The sequence below is a fragment of the Sinohyriopsis cumingii genome, chromosome 9 (genome assembly GCF_028554795.1).
Source record: "Sinohyriopsis cumingii isolate HCF-2022 chromosome 9, ASM2855479v2, whole genome shotgun sequence".
Classification (NCBI taxonomy): domain Eukaryota; kingdom Metazoa; phylum Mollusca; class Bivalvia; order Unionida; family Unionidae; genus Sinohyriopsis; species Sinohyriopsis cumingii.
The window spans coordinates 79,129,687-79,150,662 of NC_142969.1; the positions used below are offsets into that span (position 1 = coordinate 79,129,687).

General features: G+C 36.2%; 1 protein-coding gene across 1 annotated transcript in view; it reads right to left on the reverse strand.

Moving 5' to 3' along the window:
- Positions 1-648: 648 nt before the first annotated feature.
- LOC149792083 (protein OS-9-like) overlaps positions 649-20,976 on the reverse strand; it is a 116,186-nt gene continuing 95,858 nt past the window's right edge. The window contains exons 15-16 of the mRNA XM_089970593.1: positions 20,720-20,838; positions 649-10,505 (exon numbers count right to left, since the gene is read on the reverse strand). Of these exons, the coding sequence (XP_089826719.1) occupies positions 10,353-10,505; positions 20,720-20,838 (272 nt within the window). The 3' untranslated portion in view covers positions 649-10,352. The remainder of the gene's footprint in view (positions 10,506-20,719; positions 20,839-20,976) is intronic.

Below are 20,976 nucleotides of genomic sequence, written 5' to 3' on the forward strand. Positions count from 1 at the left end.
ATTCTTGTGAGATATCCTATTTATCGATGATCTGGAACAAGATAAAATTAACAAAACGGAATATTTGTATAATAAAGTTCTACAGCATGGTCTTCATTTCCTTGTGAGATATCCTATTTATCGATGATCTGGTACAGAATATTCTTGTGAGATATCCTATTTATCGATGATCTGGTACAGAATATTCTTGTGAGATATCCTATTTATCGATGATCTGGTACAGAATATTCTTGATTTTTGTGGGCACTGTTAATATTCTGACAAACAGCTGTAATTCACCAATGTTTTGGCACATTCTGAGAAGTCAAAGCTGTGGCAGGGTATGAAAGATAAACAGCTCAGAATGATAACTACTGTGACAGGGTATGGAAGACACAGTACAGAATGATAACTACTGTGACTGGGTATGGAAGATGCACAGTACAGAATGATAACTACTATGACAGGGTATGGAAGATACACAGTACAGAATGATAACTACTGTGACAGGGTATGGAAGATACATAGTATAGAATGATAACTACTGTGACAGGGTATGGAAGATAAATAGTATAGAATGATAACTACTGTGGCAGGGTATGGACGATACATGGAACAGAATGAAAACTACTGTGCTTTTGATAGACAAAATTTACCCTGGAACGTTAATTATTCATCAAAAATTTATTTTATTTGAGTAGGTAAAATAAACGAACACATATCAATTATAATTATCACATGATAATTTCCTATCTGATTAAATACAATAAAATAAAAGGCAATGAATACTAGTAAGAACCACACAAATACAAATGTAAACCTGAAAGAAGTCACCATAACTCTTCTCATATATCGTCACACCAGGATCTATCTATACATCTGACAACTCTGACCCTGCCAAACACTATAATACATAAATTACAAACATAGTCAAAATAATTAAACCCATACAGAAAATCCATATTTCTGCATATCTTTTAAATTTTTTACATCGCAGACTACACATCAAATTGAAAGTAATTTAAATATCAAAACTATAGTTTTGAAAGATATACATTCAAAAATTAGGAAATTAAATTACCTTAATATACAATGATACAATGTTTATGATAAATATTTTCTTAAATAAGCATTGCACATAAAATGACTAACAATTACAAATATGAAATGCAGCATTAACATAAATTTCATGTATGAATAAAACAATGTGATCAAATACAAGACTATATATATATATATATATATATATATATATATATTCATTCAATAACCACGTATATTCACTTATAAGACAGGTCCTACTGCCAACAAGGACACTGATCTGCCACTGCATAATATGCAAAAAGATCAGGGTCAATGTTGTTTGTTCAACTGATTACTTTTAACAAGCCGTATATATCCATATCTACCTGTGTATTAAGCAACATATTTGAATCTATGCAGTTTGCAATTAGAGCTGACTTGTAAGCGAATGTATATGATAAATTTAACAATAAAACCACATGCTGATAAAAATATTGCAACTTCCTCAATAGAGCAGACAACCTCTCTAAGCACTGCTCTGGCTAATCAACCTGGTCAAGCATAGGTCACTTTTAGTGAAATGCCCAATTCAATTGTTACAATTTATGAGATCTATTCCGGATGAAGTTGACCATTTCCAAATTTTCAGTCTTCAGGCTAACTGAAAAATAGTCCTCCATATTTTTCCAAGATGTTATGTGAACACTGATTATTAATCAATCAGCAATCAGTTAGCAGAAACTGATGATCCATTCTGAAAATTTATCTGACTTCCAACAGTAGCCTTACCGATCAGAGTGGACAAAGGTTTTCAATTATGCCATGAGGTGATTTATTTGTGGCTTTAACACCATTTTCTGTGCATGATAGGCTATGTGTGTGTGTGTGATTTGGATTTTTAACATAACTTTAACAAGTTTTCAGTCATATCGCTATGATGTCTGCGGTGCTACAGTTTATAGTGATGTCTAGCACTGGGGCATAATACCGCAGACATGTAGCATGATGTCTCACCCAGTCACATCATCCTGACACCAGGTCGACCAGTCCTAACACTAACCTCTTAATGATGAGCGCCTAGCGAGGCAGCTGTTAGTACCATTTTTCTAATTCTTTGGTATGACTTGGCCCAGTGATCGAACCCACGACCTCCCACATCCGAGGTGGACACTTTAACCAATAGGCCACCAGAGCAGTCGCATGATAGGCTATACATGATGGCCAGTATATCTGGTGGAAGAACCTGGGAGGAACCATTCACAAACAAGAAGTTACTGGCAAGCTTTCTCACATAAACATGTATTCCTGTTGACCAAGCCTGAGACTTGAATCGACATGGACAGAGGTGAAATGTCAGGCAAGCACCTGAGACAACTCAGCCACTCAGGGAACCAAGAAATCATTACAAATTCAGGATGATGCATTAACTATATGTGCTGTAGGGAAAATAGAATAGTCTTTTTAACATCCATGCGGCTGACAATATTTTGATTTGTCCTCTAACCCCTCTCTTTCAGAAATAACCAAAGCTTGTATTCAACAACAAAATGTGACCAAATAACAATGTGACTGAACAGGAGGTCTAGGTGGGTCCACCTGTCAGATACTTGCCTAAGAGCAAAATATGAGAGCAGCTGGTCAAGAAAATGGGGGTTAGCAGTATGCTTTACATGAAAGCTTATATAAATTCTACTGATTAGGTATGCTTTACATGAAAGCTTATATAAATTCTATTGATTAGGTAGGCTTTACATGAAAGCTTATATAAATTCTATTGATTAGGTATGCTTTACACGAAAGCTTATATAAATTCAATTGATTAGGTAGGCTTTACGTGAAAGCTTATATAAATTCTATTGATTAGGTATGCTTTATGTGAAAGCTTATATAAATTCAATTGATTAGGTAGGCTTTACATGAAAGCTTATATAAATTCTATTAATTAGGTATGCTTTACATGAAAGTTTATATAAATTCTATTGATTAGGTATGCTTTGCATGAAAGCTTATATAAATTCTATTAATTAGATATGCTTTACATGAAAGTTTATAGAAATTCTATTGATTAGGTATGCTTTGCATGAAAGTTTATATAAATTCTATTGATTAGGTATGAAAATAGTTGTTGGAAGTTTGTCTCATTGTTATTGTTGTTCGCCAAATCTGACGGCAAATTACCATAAAGGAAGTTAGATATGGCCTGCCTATCTAGCCCGTCCCTAATACTGTACACACTGAGGTGTAGCCACAAACCAAGTAACATGACTTACTGTCACCTGTATCTTGAGAAACTGACCATATTCCTTAAGTATAAAACCTTTAAACTGAGGTGTGGACAGACAAACATACTGATTTTAAAGATTCCTCTATCTTAAGTAACTGTGGTCCTATTCAAGGACAGATCTACATCACTTGTATAAATAAGGACTCCATAGCAACATGCTTTCTCATAAATTTGGTTGACCTCTGCTGAGAACTTATTGAGGAAGTCATTTAGAAGCAGGGCCGTCGCTACCATATAGGCAAACTAGGCAGCCACCTAGGGCGCTGATTTTAGGGGGCGCATTTCCCAAAATCAACAACAGTTTTGAAAAATAAATAAATAAATTTCAGTTTTATTGAGGGTCATTTTTTATCCTGGTTTATTTCATACAGGGACAAATAATCGGGTAGATTCAGTCTGACCGAAACAAGCAAAATGAGTGAAAATTGCGTGTATACGAAACTTTCAGGACGTAATTACATTTGCGTGTTTTTATAGGCCACGAGTTTTTCCGTTGAATCATGCATATATGAAACCTTCAGTTTGCCGCAGAAACCAAATTGAGGGGGGTAACTCCTTATTTTAATGGTATAAACAAGGAAAGAAATGGCCTGTGTTGGGTATTTAAATGTCTGTCTTTATGTTTGTTTATTCTTATCTTAATTTTGCAAATAAAATAGTATCAAGTAGTCTTTTTTTTGTGTGTGTGTGTGTGTGTGTTCTTGTCCTGACATTTGAGCACAGAGGGGTAATTTTTTTTTAAATTTAAAAATTACCCTTGGTCTGTGCTCAATGTTGAATTTTTTAAAAAAATTTATTGTTTATAAATTTTGAAATTGATATTTTCCTGGGGGGAGGGTGCCAGAATCTAACTTTGCCTAGGGTGCCAGATAGTCTGGTGCTGGCCCGGTTTAGAAGATGTATTATTTCAGTAAAAGCAGACATGCTGCATGGCAGAGTGGCACCATTAGTAACAAACTGTCATGATGTCATACCAAGAATATTTTTGTCAAGTTTAGTCAAATTCTGTTGAGTGGTTTTTGAGTGATGGTCCTTCCACTGTTAGTATTGATGGCCATGTGTCAGATAAAGCAGGCTACTGTTTTCAACAATTAACTTTAATTAACCTGAATTACTTCAGAAGTTCTGTATCTTGAATTCTTTCAAAATGCTGAACAAAGAATCTGACCAATATTAATAAAAATGAGAATCTGTCCAATATTAAAAAAAAAAAAAATCTGTCCAATAATAAAAAAATATAGAATCTGTCCAATAGGAAAACAAATAGACAAATAGAGAATCCATCCTACATGAAACAGTTTTGCCTGTTTTGTAAAGATGCATACAAGGAGCTGTGATTGATAATATTTTAGTGTAAGTGAATTTGTGAAAATCTGGTACTTTTAATATACCAGAGACATAACATTTTGTGTGATTTGCTCTCTGTAATACACATACTGCAAATGATGTCAATAATATACATGTAATACACATACTGCAAATGATGTCAATAATATATCTGTGAATGAAGTGGTTCATATTTACGCACTAATACATAATAAAAGGTCATAATGTCATGACTTATTTTAGGAAGTACTGTATATACTTGCTGATGAGTCCAACTGTAAATTGTACAGACCCAGATCTGCCTACATACAATGTGCTGGCAGATCTGGGTTTATGTAGCTTCTTAGAGTAATCAGCAGACCAACATAGACCCTGATACACCAGTGCATTATGTAATGGCAGATTAGGGTCTATGTTGTTTGCATTTGGAATCATCAGTAAGAATATATAGTATTATATGTTATTTCTATCTACACACACACACACAGAGATATATATATATATATATTTATATATATATATATATATATATATATATATATATATATATATATATATATATATATATATATATATATATATATATTCATTCAATGAAGCAATGAAAACAAAAGCAAAACACTCATCAACAACAAATTCAAATACTCACAGAAGAAAAATCTTATAGCAAAAAAAAAAACGTATTCTCCTTATCAACATAGATCGCCTGTCCTCCAGAGTATGATGTGTCATTCTTAAAACATGATTGCTGGTTCCAAAATGCATGATATGGCCATGTTTATAAAGACATGATTGCCAGTAAATCCTTGGAAGAGAGAGAGACCTTTCTAGATACCATAATGTATTCCTGCAACCTCGAAGCCTGGAGTATATATAAAGCAGGGCCATGAACAGTCGTTTCTAAAGCTCTTGGAATGCTATTTGCCATAGGGCAGTTTATGCAGTGTAATTGTCATTATCAAAAGGTAAATGGACATTATAAAAAGGTAAAGAGATGAACAACAGCCACTCCACTTATAACCTGGGGACCAACCATTTAATGTAAAGCGGGAACATGGGATATGTTTCTTAAAAATATTTCAATACTTAGTTCTTTTAAAAAAAAATCTTCAGATAAAAGAAGGAAATCATCTTGGTTTGACTGTAATCACAGCACAACATGCCCCCTCCATAGGTAACATGGTCAGTACCACAAATGACTTACAATAACTCAGATGATTTTGTGTTGTGAATCCTTTAATCTCTGCTGGGGGGTGGGGGCAGTTAAAGCTAATTTTCATAGGTAAAGTACAGGATGTGGAAAACCCCAGTTCATTTGGTAAATGAATGAGAAGCATGTTGGAGAAATAAAAGTTATTTCCCTTTTCTGCCTAATGTTTAAGCCAAATGGCATATGGCTAGTTTGTGTTTAGAGGCAATGTTTCACTGAAGTTAGATTTTACTCCATACATAAAATGCAATATAATGATTACTTTGGTTGTTGGAAAGCTAACAAACCATCTGTGAAAGAAGCAAAGCCCAGCAAAACTAAATTTCTCAACTTCTGGTTGATGGTGGAGTCTGAATTTGTAAAGTGCAGTAGGAAGAGGGAGTATTTTATTCATTGCACATACTGCAACACAATACTGACAAGGACAATGTGTTCTTCCTTTAGAAAAACCAGGATCTGATATTCTATTAAACTAGTGTGGCCATTTCTTCATAGGTGAGAAAATTTATCACCAAGAAAATAAATTCTGAGAAAGGATAAAATCTTCCTTTTGATCTGAGATTGGGTAAAGTCACCATCTCACAAGAGACAAATCTCTCAGAAGGGAATGTCCGACGACATTGTGCATCAACCAGCCGTTGATTTACTGGAGGATGAGAACCCAAAATGAGACACGAGCACAGTCATCGCTCTGATGCAGGCTCAAAGTAAGAGCCCAAAACTAAAAGATCTCAATGTCTCAGACAAAACTGCAGGAATTTCCCATGGGCTTGAAAGATGGGGATGTGAAGATAAGCATCCTGGAGATCTATTATGACTACACAAAAATTCTGCCTGATGGATTTCACCTTTCCCCTTCTCTTTAAAACTAAGAAAAGCCAGGAATAAAATCCTAGACTTATGCACCTCAACCACTCTGCTGCACCCTTGCTCCAAAGTGAGTATACCAGTTTTGACCAGAATGGGGGACCTTGAAAGATGTGGAGCAAAACCAGAATGGGGGAGCTTGAAAGATGTGGAGCAAAACCAGAATGGGGGACCTTGCAAGAAGTGGAGCAAAACCAGAATGGGGGACATTGAAAGAAGTGGAGCAACAAAACCAGAATGGGGGACCTTGAAAGAAGTGGAGCAAAACCAGAATGGGGGACCTTGAAAGAAGTGGTGGATCTCTGAAGCAAAACCAGTAATCCTCTCTTAATATGGAACAGACCCACACATCATTTTAGAGGTCCAACCAGACTGTTGTAAAGTGGCTAAAACTGGGACTTACTGGGACTTTGGGAGGGGAAGACTTTGCATAAGAGGGTGTGGCTGCCTCAGGGCACTGCCTCCATTCTTGGGTAAGGGGGAGGCTTCCTCCATGGGTCCCTCCTACAGCCTTGTTATCATGGACACAAAGATATTTTAAACTGAGACTGATTTCTTCACTGATTTAGGAGGGCCAATACTGCATACTGTGTGTGTGTGTGATTTGGATTTTTAATGTAGCTTCAAATTTTTTCCAGTCATATCATTATGTCTGTAGTGTGGCAGTTTATAGTGATGTCTAGCACTGGTGTTGCTGATCTCTTAAATCATGTGAGGCAACTGTACTAATTATCCCTCTGAATGTTGTCTCTGCATTTAGAGAGACACCCTGTAAAATATTTGTATTGTGATACAGCAAATTCTGAATGTTTCCAAAGCTGCATTCCTCCAGATGTGAACAAGCTCTGCAGAAAGTGCCACATACATGACAGTGCCTTTTGGATATCTTAGCCATGGCCTCTAACAGTATTTGCAAGGCTGCTGGACAAAAAGGATTCCTTCTTCCAAAGATCAAAGAAGACTGCATGCAAGGTTATGGTAAAGCTAGTAGCCAACTCACCATCAGCAGAATACTCAAGCTTCAAATGGGTTGAAGGAAACATCAAAAGAACAGAGGCATCTACGCAATACCTTCCCTCAGACTGGTTCTCAAATCTTGAAGTCCATTCCTCATAAGGACTGAATGCAAACATAAAGAAAGCTGGTTAATGAACCAATGTCATCTTCTAGACTGGGGGTCAAAATGTGGTACATGTACCTGGTCTGAAGACAGGAAGCCAACTGATTTAGATCAAAACTTGATGACAGACCTTCTATCACTATCACAAGACCCATATTCTGGTGACTGGTGCCCAGTAACCAGACTTTAGTACTTGCCAAGTCACCAGGCAATGACCAGCCAGATGATGTAAACATAACTAGTGGGTCTCTTTTCTGTAAACTTGACTGAAACATCAGGCACATTAAAGGTCTACTATTATAGGATGACAGGTGTGCTTCACTAGAATTAGGAAGGCAAGTTTGGTATCTGGTGACTCCCCTATGCCTGGAAGTACCAAAGATCCCTCCCACTGAGCTCTCCCATTTGTAGAACAAGTCATCTCCAAATTCTGGATATCTCAACCATTGAAGCAGGGCATCTTCTGTTCAACAGGAAGTGCTGACCGAACTCTCTCACTAAAGCAGGCAACTTCTGTACATCTGGAAATATTGTAGTTATAAGAAATTTTCATACATTATTTAGTGCCATAGCCTCCTCTTGGGAAAAGAAAGAGTCTTCCTAAGTTGAAGAGAAAGAGGTAGGACCCTTTTCCTTTGCCCTATAAGCATGGTGACTTTCTGCCGAGGCCCAAACTTCACTGGATCACAAACAACAAACATAGCAACCATCTATATGTACAGATGTTGTGCATGCATGACAGATGGTGTGATTGCCCCACACTGTATTTTTATACCCACATTTTCCAACACCTCGAGGCATTATGAAGGCTGAAGGAAAATATATAAATACATCAATTAACCAGAACAGCAAAATGGTAGGAAATACTTACAACTGTTACTATCTGAAGGCTGAAACACAAGAGGCAACCTTTTGTTACCAATGGACTCGAAACCCTAAAAATGAACAAAATTGGGCAAAGATACAAGAAAACAATACACGAAGAAATTAAGTAATGCTACAAAGAAAAAATTAATGCCATTTGACAACTAAGAGACATGTATACAGATGCAAGGATTTCAAGGAAAAGAAAGAAGATATTCCAATTGTTAGCAGCTGATTAGAGCATTAGCATGAGATCATGTTGCTTTTTCATTCAAGATCTTCAATTAATAATTGGAGGCGGGAATAATGTCCTTGAATTGGGGGACTAGCACCAGTAAAAGAAAACCCAATACAAAAGTAGCACATAACATAATGTACACAGTTATTAAATGTAATGTTCCTTAAGTTTTGTATTGATGACTAGCCTTTTATACAGTGATTACAGCAATCAAAAGGTATGAACAAGAGTATTTTAAGTGGCACATCATATGCCAATCACATGTTTAACAGTCCTCTATGAAGCCAACTGAAATTTATATGCAGAAAAAGTCACATTGATATCAAACTTTTGATCCCAAAATCAACAGGCTCCTTTCTGACCTCAAGTTTAACCCATCCACTAACTTTCATATAGGTGACCTAGAACCAACACTATTGTGTGGAAACCATTTTCTTCTCTCAGTGACCATGACCTCTCACATTTGGACACAAAAACATTCAATAAGCTTCTTGCTTATCCCAAGTGTAAGCCATCTACCCAATTTGGTCAGATCTGTGAAGCAGAATGAATGTTGCTGTTTAAAAACCATTTTCCTTCTTTTGGTCTCAATGACCTTGACTTTTGACCTTTTGAACTTAAAACTGATAGGGTTCTTCCTTATCCCCAACCATAAACCATCAACAAAGTTTGGTGACCAAAGAGGATTGAAAACTGAAGTTACTCTGCATGAACCATTGTTTTTCCTTCAATCAGTCATCCTTGCCTTTGAACTTTTGACCCTGAAATTAATATGGTTTTTTCTTGCTCCAAGTGCAAGCCACCAACAAATTATGATAAGCAATGATGACTGACAACTCAAGTTATTGTGTTGAAACAATTTTCTTCTATCAGTAAGTGATCATGACCTTTCATCATAGAGTTCTTTCTTGCCTATGTGTGTCAGCCACAAAATTTGATAGCTGTATATAACGAAGACTTTGATTTATTGTCAAGAAACCATTTTTCTTCAGTCACAATGACTTAGACCTTTGACTTTTTGACCCCAAAAGCAACAGGATTCTTTTCTAATGCAAGTACATGCTATCTATAATGTTTGGTAACTACATATGGTAGAGAACTCAAGTAACTGTGTAGAAACCATTTTTTTTCTTTGAGTCATAATGACGTTGGCCTTAAGACTTTTTGACATCAGAATTTACAGGATTCTTCTTTAGCCCAAGTATATGCTATCCAAAAGGTTTGGTAACTGATGACAGTGGACAAGCTTATGTGCAGAAATGAAATTGGTCACAGAAAGATTGATGGGCAGAAAGACAAACGGATAGCATCTTAACATAATTCACTTCTGGTGGCTGTATAAAAACGTATTCCAACAGTATGGAAATGACAAAAATTATATCACATAGAAAGCCCTTGGTTTTTAAATGCAATCAAGAACTCACATTCACTGTCAAAAAGTTTATTTTTTGATTTCTTTTGCTGTGTTGGAATCATCTCCATCATTTTCAGATGCAGCCAGTTGCTGCTTTTTGTCCTTTTGCCATATGAAGTTGTAGTTGTCCTGCATGCGTGTGTGTTTATATTCCTCTTTGTCTGCCTCAGCTGATCCACCCTGAAATCACAAACCACAACAATGCAACAACAAGGCTGATATTTCACTGTATGACAATAGAGGACACAAAATATCTGATAGTACATAATAACACCTGTTCTGCACATAGGTGTAAAATCAAACATGGGTATGTGTGTTTCAGTTTTTAGAACAAATTCTTCTAACAATAATCTGACTGGTAGGAAATCATCAAATGATAGCGTATTGATACACCTCAAACTATATCATATTAATACAGTCCAGACTACAGCATACTGATACAGCCCAGACTACAGCATACGGATACAGCCCAAATTACATCACACTGATACAGCCCATACTACATCATACTGATACAGCCCAGACTACATCACATTGATACAGCCCAGACTACAGCATAATGATACAGCTCAGACTACAGCATACTGATACAGCCCAGACTACAGCATATTGATACAGCCTGGAGTACCATAAATTAGTGAATATAACATGTGGGTTATCTGAGTGTTTCCACACCCTGCAACCCCCCACACCCCCATGGGTTATATGTCTGCATGTTATACAATCTGATTTTTATTCATATTACTGCACTGTAGTAATATATCAATAGACTTGATTCCTATTTCAAATGATGCACCAAGTTTGAAATAGTAATCCACTCTACTTTTGATTATATAGTTATGTTTGACATTTCAGCTACATTTTTGTAAAGTTTAAAGATGATATAACAGGAAGACAATAATCAACATAATAAAATCAGCATCTTCAATTTAATAACTTACTACTTCATGAAGAATGGCAAGGTCGTTGTGTTTGCTAAAATCTTAAACTGCCACAGACATAATTTTAGAATATGAACTTCGGTAGCATCGTACATCAATGTCAATAATATTGAAAAAAGCGTGTTATAAATGTATTCATTAGAATTTCAACATATTCGCCATCCTGAAAAACATCCATAACCTTGACTAGGCATACTTCATTGATTGTTGAGACCTGTGATACTACTTGACTAGGCATGCTTCACTGATTGTTGAGACCTGTGACACTGCTTGACTAGGCATGCTTCATTGATTGTTGAGACCTGTGATACTGCTTCTGATTTGCTGATATAATTGGATTCAGAGCTAGACAAGTCGCCTTCCGCAAGAATTTCACATTTACCATAGCAAATAGTTGCCAGTGTTATTCTTACCCAAGCTGCCTGCATTGTTTATTGTTAAATTGGAAGGTGAGTAGTTCATGCCATCTGGCGATTATTTATGGTTACATGATTATTTTACTGATTCTGACTTAATGAATAGGTATGGCTTTGTTCCTGCATTTAGCAATGAAAGCACATGGTGCCATCATGGAATGGTTGAGACAGCTCAAGGTCAATAAACTAATTTTGAATCTAGTTGAAATGGCTCTGTTGTGTTATTTCCTTTTATTAAGCTGACCACATGGATTGAAATTTAGACAGTTTAGGGACTCAAAAAGAAAGGATGATTCACCTTACCCTTGTATTTTATACTATGTTTATAATGAAAAGAAGACAACACAGATTTTGGTCATTTTTTTTTATTCTTTATGAAAATCTGCAGTTTATGCATGTCCATGGGTATCTAAGATATTTTTTACATGACAGGAAAACTATGGGTGATACATGAGTGTGTGTTATACTTGGATGCATGTTATATTTCCTCATTTTATGGGGGCCCTGAGTGGCCGAGTGGTCTAAAGCACTCTCCGTTACGGATCACTGCCATCTCACCTCTGTCTGCGTGGGTTCGAGTCCAGGATTCGGCCAATGTGGGTATGTGAGAAAGCTTGCCAGTAGCTTCTTGTGGGTCAGTGGTTCTTCCTGGAGTTTTCCCAGGTTCTTCCTCCACCATTAATACTGGCTGCCATGCATAGCCTATTGTGTGCTGAAAAATGGCGTTAAACCCCACAACAACAACAACAACTCATTTTATGGTATAGCAAATTGATACAGCCCAGACTACAGCATTTTGATACAGACTGATAACACGACACTGCCTGGACTATAGCATAGTGATACAGCTTGAGTTATAATGAACTGATACAGACCAGACTACTGCATATTGATAGTCTGAACTAGATCATATTGATGCAGCCTGAGTTATACTAAACTGATACAGACCAGACTACTGCATATTGATATAGTCTGGACTAGAGCATATTGATACAGCTTGAGTTATACTAAACTGATACAGACCAGACTACTGCATATTGGGACAGTCTGGACTAGAGCATATTGATACAGCTTGAGTTATACTAAACTGATACAGACCAGACTACTGCATATTGATAGTCTGAACAAGATCATATTGATACAGCCTTCACTATAACACAGTGACAGCCTGACTATAGCATACTGATACAGCCAGAACTATACTAAATTGATACAGCCCCAATTTAAGCATATTAATACAGTCTGGATTACAGTATATTGATACAGCCTGGGCTATAACGCAGTGACAATCTGGCTATAGCATACTGATACAGCCAGAGCTATATTAAATTGATACAACCCAGACTAAAGCATATTAATACAGTCTGGACTAAAGCATATTGATACAGCCCAGACTATAATACTGATAAAGCCAGGACTGTAGCATATAGATACAGCCTGGACTATAACAAATTAATTCAGCCCAGATTATAGCATGTTGATACAGCCTGTACTATAATGATAAAGACAAGACAATATTTTATAACTGTTACAGGAAATTTGACTTGCTGTTCAGAAAGGAAAATCACACTTTCAAATTTTCAGTCCCAGTGACACAGACCTTGGATTCAGCAACCTCAAAATAGATAAGCTTTCATCTTTATCCATTGTTGTTGTTGTTGTAGGGTTTAACGCCATTTTTCAGCACAAGATAGGCTATACATGGCAGCCAGTATAAATGGTGGAAGAAGAACCCGGAAAACCCCAGAAAGAACCACCAACCCTTAAGAAGATACTGGCAAGCTTTCTCACATACCCACATTGGCTGGAGACTTGAAATCCATGCAGACAGAGGTGAGAAGGCAATGATCTATAATGGTGAGTGCTTTAGAACACTCAGCCACTTGGGGCCCCCTCTTTATCAATTGGAAAAGCACATTTGAGGTTTGAGAAAAAAGACCACAGCAAACTAAAGTTGTGTTACACAAATCAATTTGTCTATGAATGGATGACTAGATAAAGATGAACAGATGGACAGAAACGGATGTAGCTATGATATATCCCCTTCAACTTCAGTCAAGAAAACAAAAATCAAAAAGTAAGAATGATGTAACAACAAATGGTACTATCCAAATTTTCTCATTACATATTATTTTTATTATAACCCACAAATACTAATTCAAGAAATTACACTAGATGGGAAGATAAAATATGTAATTAAATTAATAGTGTACACTGTTACATGTTTAGGCTCTAATAAACAGTAACAAAGAAAGTGAAGACAACAAGCTAAAGTTTGTAAACGTTAACAAATAATGTATTTGCATGGAAAATCAATGTAAAAATGGAAAAAAACTTATGGTTTTAAGAATCAAATCCAAAAATAATCCAAGATTAATCCAAGAACTATTAAATTAGAAGTCCTAATAATAAAATGTTCTAATGAAATATGAGTCCGAGTCCCAACAAAAAATCTAAAATGGAAGGCGATGTTGTATACTGTAGCCTTTATAAAACTGATGTGTCTAGTTTCTTGTTATACCGCAGAAAATAATATTCTGGTGTTTGAATTTCCGAATAAAATTTCAAGAAATGTCTTTGTCCAAGAATTCTGTATGAGCACTCAAATATTTCCAGGAAAAAGAATTAATATTCCCGAAAACAATTTCGACTCAAGTGGTCACAACAAAACGAACAAGTTGAAATCAAGTGTTTAGAAGCCCCACTGAATAAATTCTCTATAGACATTGGGATAAAACCTGAATACTGCACAAAACAGATGCCCAGACGAGGGTCAACGATCTGGTAAAACCTGAATTTCTAGAACATCATAGAAGCTATTTACGTCTAAAGGCACATAGTCCCAGTCAGCCTGGATTTCACTATTATCAATCACACATTAAGAGTGAATTTCAAAAAAGAAGTTGTTTACTTGATTCTCAATCAAGGTCAGGAACTAGGTCAGCAAAGAGGTACAAAGTTCTATTTTTAGCTGTTTTGACTAAACTGTCAGGTCAAACTAATTTCTGGAAAATATCAAATTCCAGTAAACAAAATTACATTACTTTAACACATGTAATAAATTTTAAAAAACAACAACTTACAGACAATTTAATTAAACCAAATATAAAATAAATATACATAAAAACACAAAATGATTTATCCACAGTGCAATAGAAATGCCAAATAAAAACAAGAGCCCATGGTAGGCCTGATAACCTGATATTACATACCTGTCTTACACTTGACACTATTCATCAAGCAGACTTTTGCAGTATTCATAGCAGTCACAGTATTCATAACAGTCATAGTATTCATACCATTACTAGTCACATTATTCATACCAATCACAGTATTCATAGCAGTCACAGTATTCATACCATTACTAGTCACATTATTCATACCAATCACAGTATTCATAGCAGTCACAGTATTCATACCAGTCACAGTATTCATACCAGTCACAGTATTCATACCATTACTAGTCACATTATTCATACCAATCACAGTATTCATATCAGTCACAGTATTCATACCAGGCATAGTATTCATACCATTACCAGTCACAGCATTCATACCAGTCACATTATTCAGATCAGTCACAGTATTCATACCAGTCATAGTATTCATACAATTTATGTATAAGTGGTATAACTCAATTTGTTTGATAAATCAGAGAAGGGATTTGATAACAAAGTTTATTATACTCCATAGCTGTGAATTATAATTTTTAAGCTATCTCTGTGGAAGGTTTTTACCTAGTTCATGCACTAAAGTTGGAATTTACTTCAGACATAAAATGAAAAATGTGATTATGTTTATAACTGGAATGAAGTCAGGAGCAGAGACGCTGTTGGAGTGTGCTCCCTTTTCGAAGGCAAACTGCTGAAACACAGCTGTGGTTCAGGGAACACTGAGCCATCTGTTTAGCAAGCAAAGCCCAGTAAAATTAAATTTCAAAACTCATTTGATGGAGCAAGACTATGAATGTGTATAAGCAATGGGTTGCATTTTATACTTTGCACATCCTGCCAACACAACACTAACACTGGTGATTCTGAAGTATATGACATCTTTCGACAAACAACCCTGCAATGGAGCAGATGCACAAAAAAATCCGTTTTAATGAACAAAGATGACCACCAAGATATAGTGGAGCTGATTCAGTGACAAACACCTATCAACATCACTGGCAATTTATGCCATCAAAGTATGAAATTTTGTGCATAATGCAAATAAGGCGAACGTTTCAAATTTTGAGTACTTTTTGTTTCACACTAAAACTTGCATTCCTTTATGTGTGTGTTTGTGTGATTTGGATTTTTAATGTAGCTTTAAAAATATTTCAGTCATATTGCTACGATGTCTGCAGTTTGGCAGTTTATAGTGATGTCTAGCACTGGGGCATTATGCCGCAGACATGTAGCATGATGTCCTACCCAGTCACATTATCCTGACAGCAGGCCGATCAGTCCTTTATGTCGTCCTACTTTCATAGTGTCTTTCAGTATGTATTTGTTGATGTGTTTACTTGTAAATAGTTATTTTATTTCATTTTATTATCCATTTTTTTAAATCTGAAAATTTAGTTTTTTGCAAAGGCCCTTATTTAATTGAGTTGCCGTCTTTAAATAAAGACCATATTATTATGGTTATTTTTATGAATTATTGTTTTCAATGAGGAGAAAACTTCAATAAGATCATTGGAAAAGAAGTTCTTAAATATGGACACTAATGAAATCTGTGTCACCTTCAACCATCTATTTTACAACATGGAGTGGTAAAGGAGCAATTACAAGGTAATAGTGTATTTCACAGTCAAATGGCTTTTAAAGACAAACTTTGTAGGTTTTTTAAAATGTCAGTATGGTTGTGATATGTGAGTGTGGTCGTGACATATAACATTGCTAAGTTTACCAGGTAGTTCTTGTTTGAAAGTATTTCTCACATACCTACACTGGCTGAGCCCGGGACTCAAACCTAACATGAAAAGAGGTGAGATGGCAGTGATCGATAAAAGTGAGTGCTTTAGAACATTTGGCCACCTGGCCATCTTGTTGCACTTAATGTTTACTTTTATCTGGATAGGTTTATCTTCTGAAACTTTTGTACAATTCATTATTTCATTTTTTAAAACTTTACCTTCCGTTGAAAGCATATAGCCACTACTGTGCTGAGGTGCTATCAGATACTACTACGTACAGACCTCCTTGCACTCCCACCATAAACTGTTGGGAAGGCTGACTATGTAAACTTTGTATCATGTTAATTTGTACTATTTTACATTATTTTGTGTAACCTTCCAAACTTTGTATCATGTTAATTTGTACTATTTTACATTATTTTGTGTAACCTTCCAAACTTTGTATCATGTTAATTTGTACTATTTTACATCATTTTGTGTAACCTTCCAAACTTTGTAACATGTTAATTTGTACTATTTTACATTATTTTGTGTAACCTTCCAAACTTTGTATCATGTTAATTTGTACTATTTTACATTATTTTGTGTAACCTTCCAAACTTTGTATCATGTTAATTTGTACTATTTTACATTATTTTGTGAGACTCTGGCTGACTGAGTGGTCTAAAGAGCTTGCCTTTACTGATCATTGACATCACACCTCTGTTTGTGTGGATTCGAGTCTCTGGCTCAGGCAATGTGAGTATGTGAGAAAGCTTATATATAATCTATTTATATTACTTGTAACTCACCATCAATCCTGTTAATGGAAAGTGTCACACATATATTGACAGACTTATTTAATCTGTTTTAGATCAGCAAATAAAAGATAATTGAACAATTTTCTTTTTTGATGGTGTTTTGTAGGCTGATAAATCAGTCCCCAAACCTATAATAGTATAGATGGGTAAGCAAACTTGGCGTCACCCATTACCATAAACTTTTTTTATATTTTATGTTTATCCGAGTTTACATCACTATAGTTCATGTTATCATTAATCTGATGTTACTATTCCTTTCAAAACAGTTAGGTAAATGAAAACTTTCCCTAATATGACTTTTATTTAAAATAAGTCATTACCCTACAAACCAACATAGTATGCAACAACAGTAGTGATTGATTTGATTCTTTAGACTTGCCATATTCCTTTAGCTATGTTAGCCAATATAAACAGCTATCACATGCTCTACAGTGAATGCCCATTTCTTGCACTGACCCTCACCAAAAAAAGATCACATAGATTCATTGTGTCAAATCACAGATGAAAGATACCACAACAACGTGTTGGTGTGTGGACAAAAGAGGAACATTTGCAAGTCTTGTTCCTTTAAGGGTTTGCTTTGAGGGGCAAACAGCATGGACTGTCATTACTGAACCAAGTGAGTAGCTGACATGTGTGGAGGAGTGTGGCTTCTTATTGAACACTCAACAACAGAATTACATGGAGATAATTTGGGTATTCTGCTATAGGTACCCATTTGTAATATGGAGTAGTGTGAACACAATTTTGAAGACAATGTACATGGACATCACTGTCAGTTAGGACCACCAGATATAAAGTCTTCCATTTAACCCCCATGCTGATATGATAGTCCACCTGAAGAATTAACAATGAGTTTTAGATGGCCACTGTTCTGGCAATATTATATGTATGAGAGACTTATATTAATTCAGAACCAACCAACATCATAAGAATTCTTTCACTGAAAACCGTATGTCCATACAAACATGCAATCAATTTTCAAGACTGTGATCATGGCTACCATACTGGATGTCTAAAGGGTGCCATTCTCATTTCAGGATCAAATGGACATGATAGGCCATAAAATCTCACCCTGATATGAGTAGCAATAGCAAGATTTTCAAGATGGCTATCATGGTGGCCATGTTGGGTGTATGATGGATTCCATTTAAAAGCTTTGCACTGCAGATGGTTTTCTGTATAAGTTGAAAAGTATTTCCATTTTCAGACAATCCTTAAATTTCCTTAAATTTATCTTAATAAGATTGTGGTCTTGATGGAAGATTTCTTTAAAATGATGTGTCATCTCTATTTTTCTGTTTGTACTTTTTCAAGTCCTTTGAGAAAATAAGAATCTCTGTCAAAATGTATTTGTACCCATTCTGTTGTAGTGTTCATAGGCTTGCACATTAGCAAGAGTTATTCATTCTTTTAATTCAGCATGCATATTTTATATTTGTTCCATTTAACAGAATAAGCCACATGTGCCATCTTGCATGTCATCACTCTATTTGCTTAGGCATCCATCTTAAAATGATGTTCCATCTGATGTTGTTGTGGGGTTTAATGCCATTTTTCAGCACACAATAAGCTATACATGGCGGCCAGTATTAATGGTGAAGGATGAACCCGGCAAAACCCCGGAAAGAACCACCAACCCACGAGAAGCTACTGGCAAGCTTTCTCACATACCCACATTGGCCGAATCTGACTTGAAACCATCCATGCAGACAGAGGTGAGATGGCAGTGATCCGTAACGGAAAGTGCTTTAGACCACTTGGCCACTCGGGGCACCCGTTCCATCTGACAAGGTCTTGGACCATTTAAAGCAATTGGTTTAATATATATATATTTACACACACACACACACACACACAAAGTTGGCAGACATATGGTTTATTTTTACTCATAGGAATTTTGAAAATAAGTTCAAATGATGGAATGCTTTTTAAAGTGACACAGTCAAGTGCTTCATGCACAGACATCAATGACCCAGTGTCTCCCAAAAGATTTGGAAGAGAAAGCAAATTTATTCCATGACTTCATGAAGGCCAGAAGAAGAAGATTTCACTGACAATATGATTATTAACATGGAAGAAACTCCAGTGTACTTTGATCTCATTCCTGGATGATATGTGAGAAAGCTTGCCAGTAGCTTCTCGAGGGTCGGTGGTTCTTTCCGGGGATTTTCTGGTTTCTTCCTCCACCATTAATACTGGCCGCCATGTATAGCCTATCGTGTGCTGAAAAATGGCGTTAAACCCTACAACAACAACAACATTCCTGGATGGGCCATTAATAAGAAGGGGGTTAAAAGTGTGGGAATTCGCATGACTGGTACAGAAAAAAAATCTTACTTTAGTCCTTGTAGTTTCCATTTCAATGATGATTTTTCACTGCATGAGGAAGCTAAACAATATTCATGCACCAAAAGGATGGATTTTATGTGTGTAGGAGAAGGGTTCGGTTGATGAGATGATGCAGTGGATTATAGTTTTATCTCAAGTACACAGTTTAATGTTTTTGTTGTTGTTGTTGTTGTTGTTGTTCTAGGGTTTAACGCCATTTTTCAGCACAAGATAGGCTATACATGGCGGCCAGTATAACTGGTGGAGGAAGAACCCCGGAAAACCCAGGGAAGAACCACTGAAGCTACTAGCAGGCTTTCCCATGTACCCATGCTAGCCGAGCCTTGGACTCGAACCCACGCAAACAAAGGTGAGATGGCAGTGATCCAGAATGGTGAGCACTTTAGACCACTCAGCCACTCGGGGCCCCTAATGTTTTTGTAATAAAACTTAAGTTTGACTGCATTTTCTGACATGTAATGTTTGAATGATTTAAAAGGTGTCCCACAACTTACAACTCGAAATAAGCTATGTGTCCAAGAACATACAGTGCACAAAACAATTTCTTTAAAAATTAATTTATCATGCACAGAGAAATATGGTGTACCAATATATATGTTGAGATGCTGCTAAACCCAACACATATGTATGCATACAAACTTATCTGGCCTATATAACTGGAACTATGTTGAGATGCTGCTAAACCCTACACATATGTATGCATACAAACTTATCTGGCCCATATAACTGGAACTATGTTGACATGCTGCTAAACCCAACACATATGTATGCATACAAACTTATTTGGCCTATATAACTGGAACTATGTTGAGATGCTGCTAAACCCTACACATATGTATGCATACAAACTTATTTGGCCTATATAACTGGAACTATGTTGAGATGCTGCTAAACCCTACACATATGTACACACATACATTATCAAAGAGTATTGTGTTTCCTGATAGCATCTACTGGAGAAAGATGTGATTTTGTGACTTACAATGATAGAGACGATGATGTTCTTGAAGGCCTCCGAGTCTTCTTCAGACAGTAGCTGGACCTTGCCATCCTTGTCGTCATAGTAGCCTGCTGTAATGATCTTGACCTGGATCTTCCCAGCTGTAATAGAAAAGTTAGGTACATGTGATACAGATGTTGTCACAGCAGCCTGCTGTAATGATCTTGACCTGGATCTTACCAGCTGTAATATAAAAGTTAGGTACATGTGATACAGATGTTGTCATAGTAGCCAGCTGT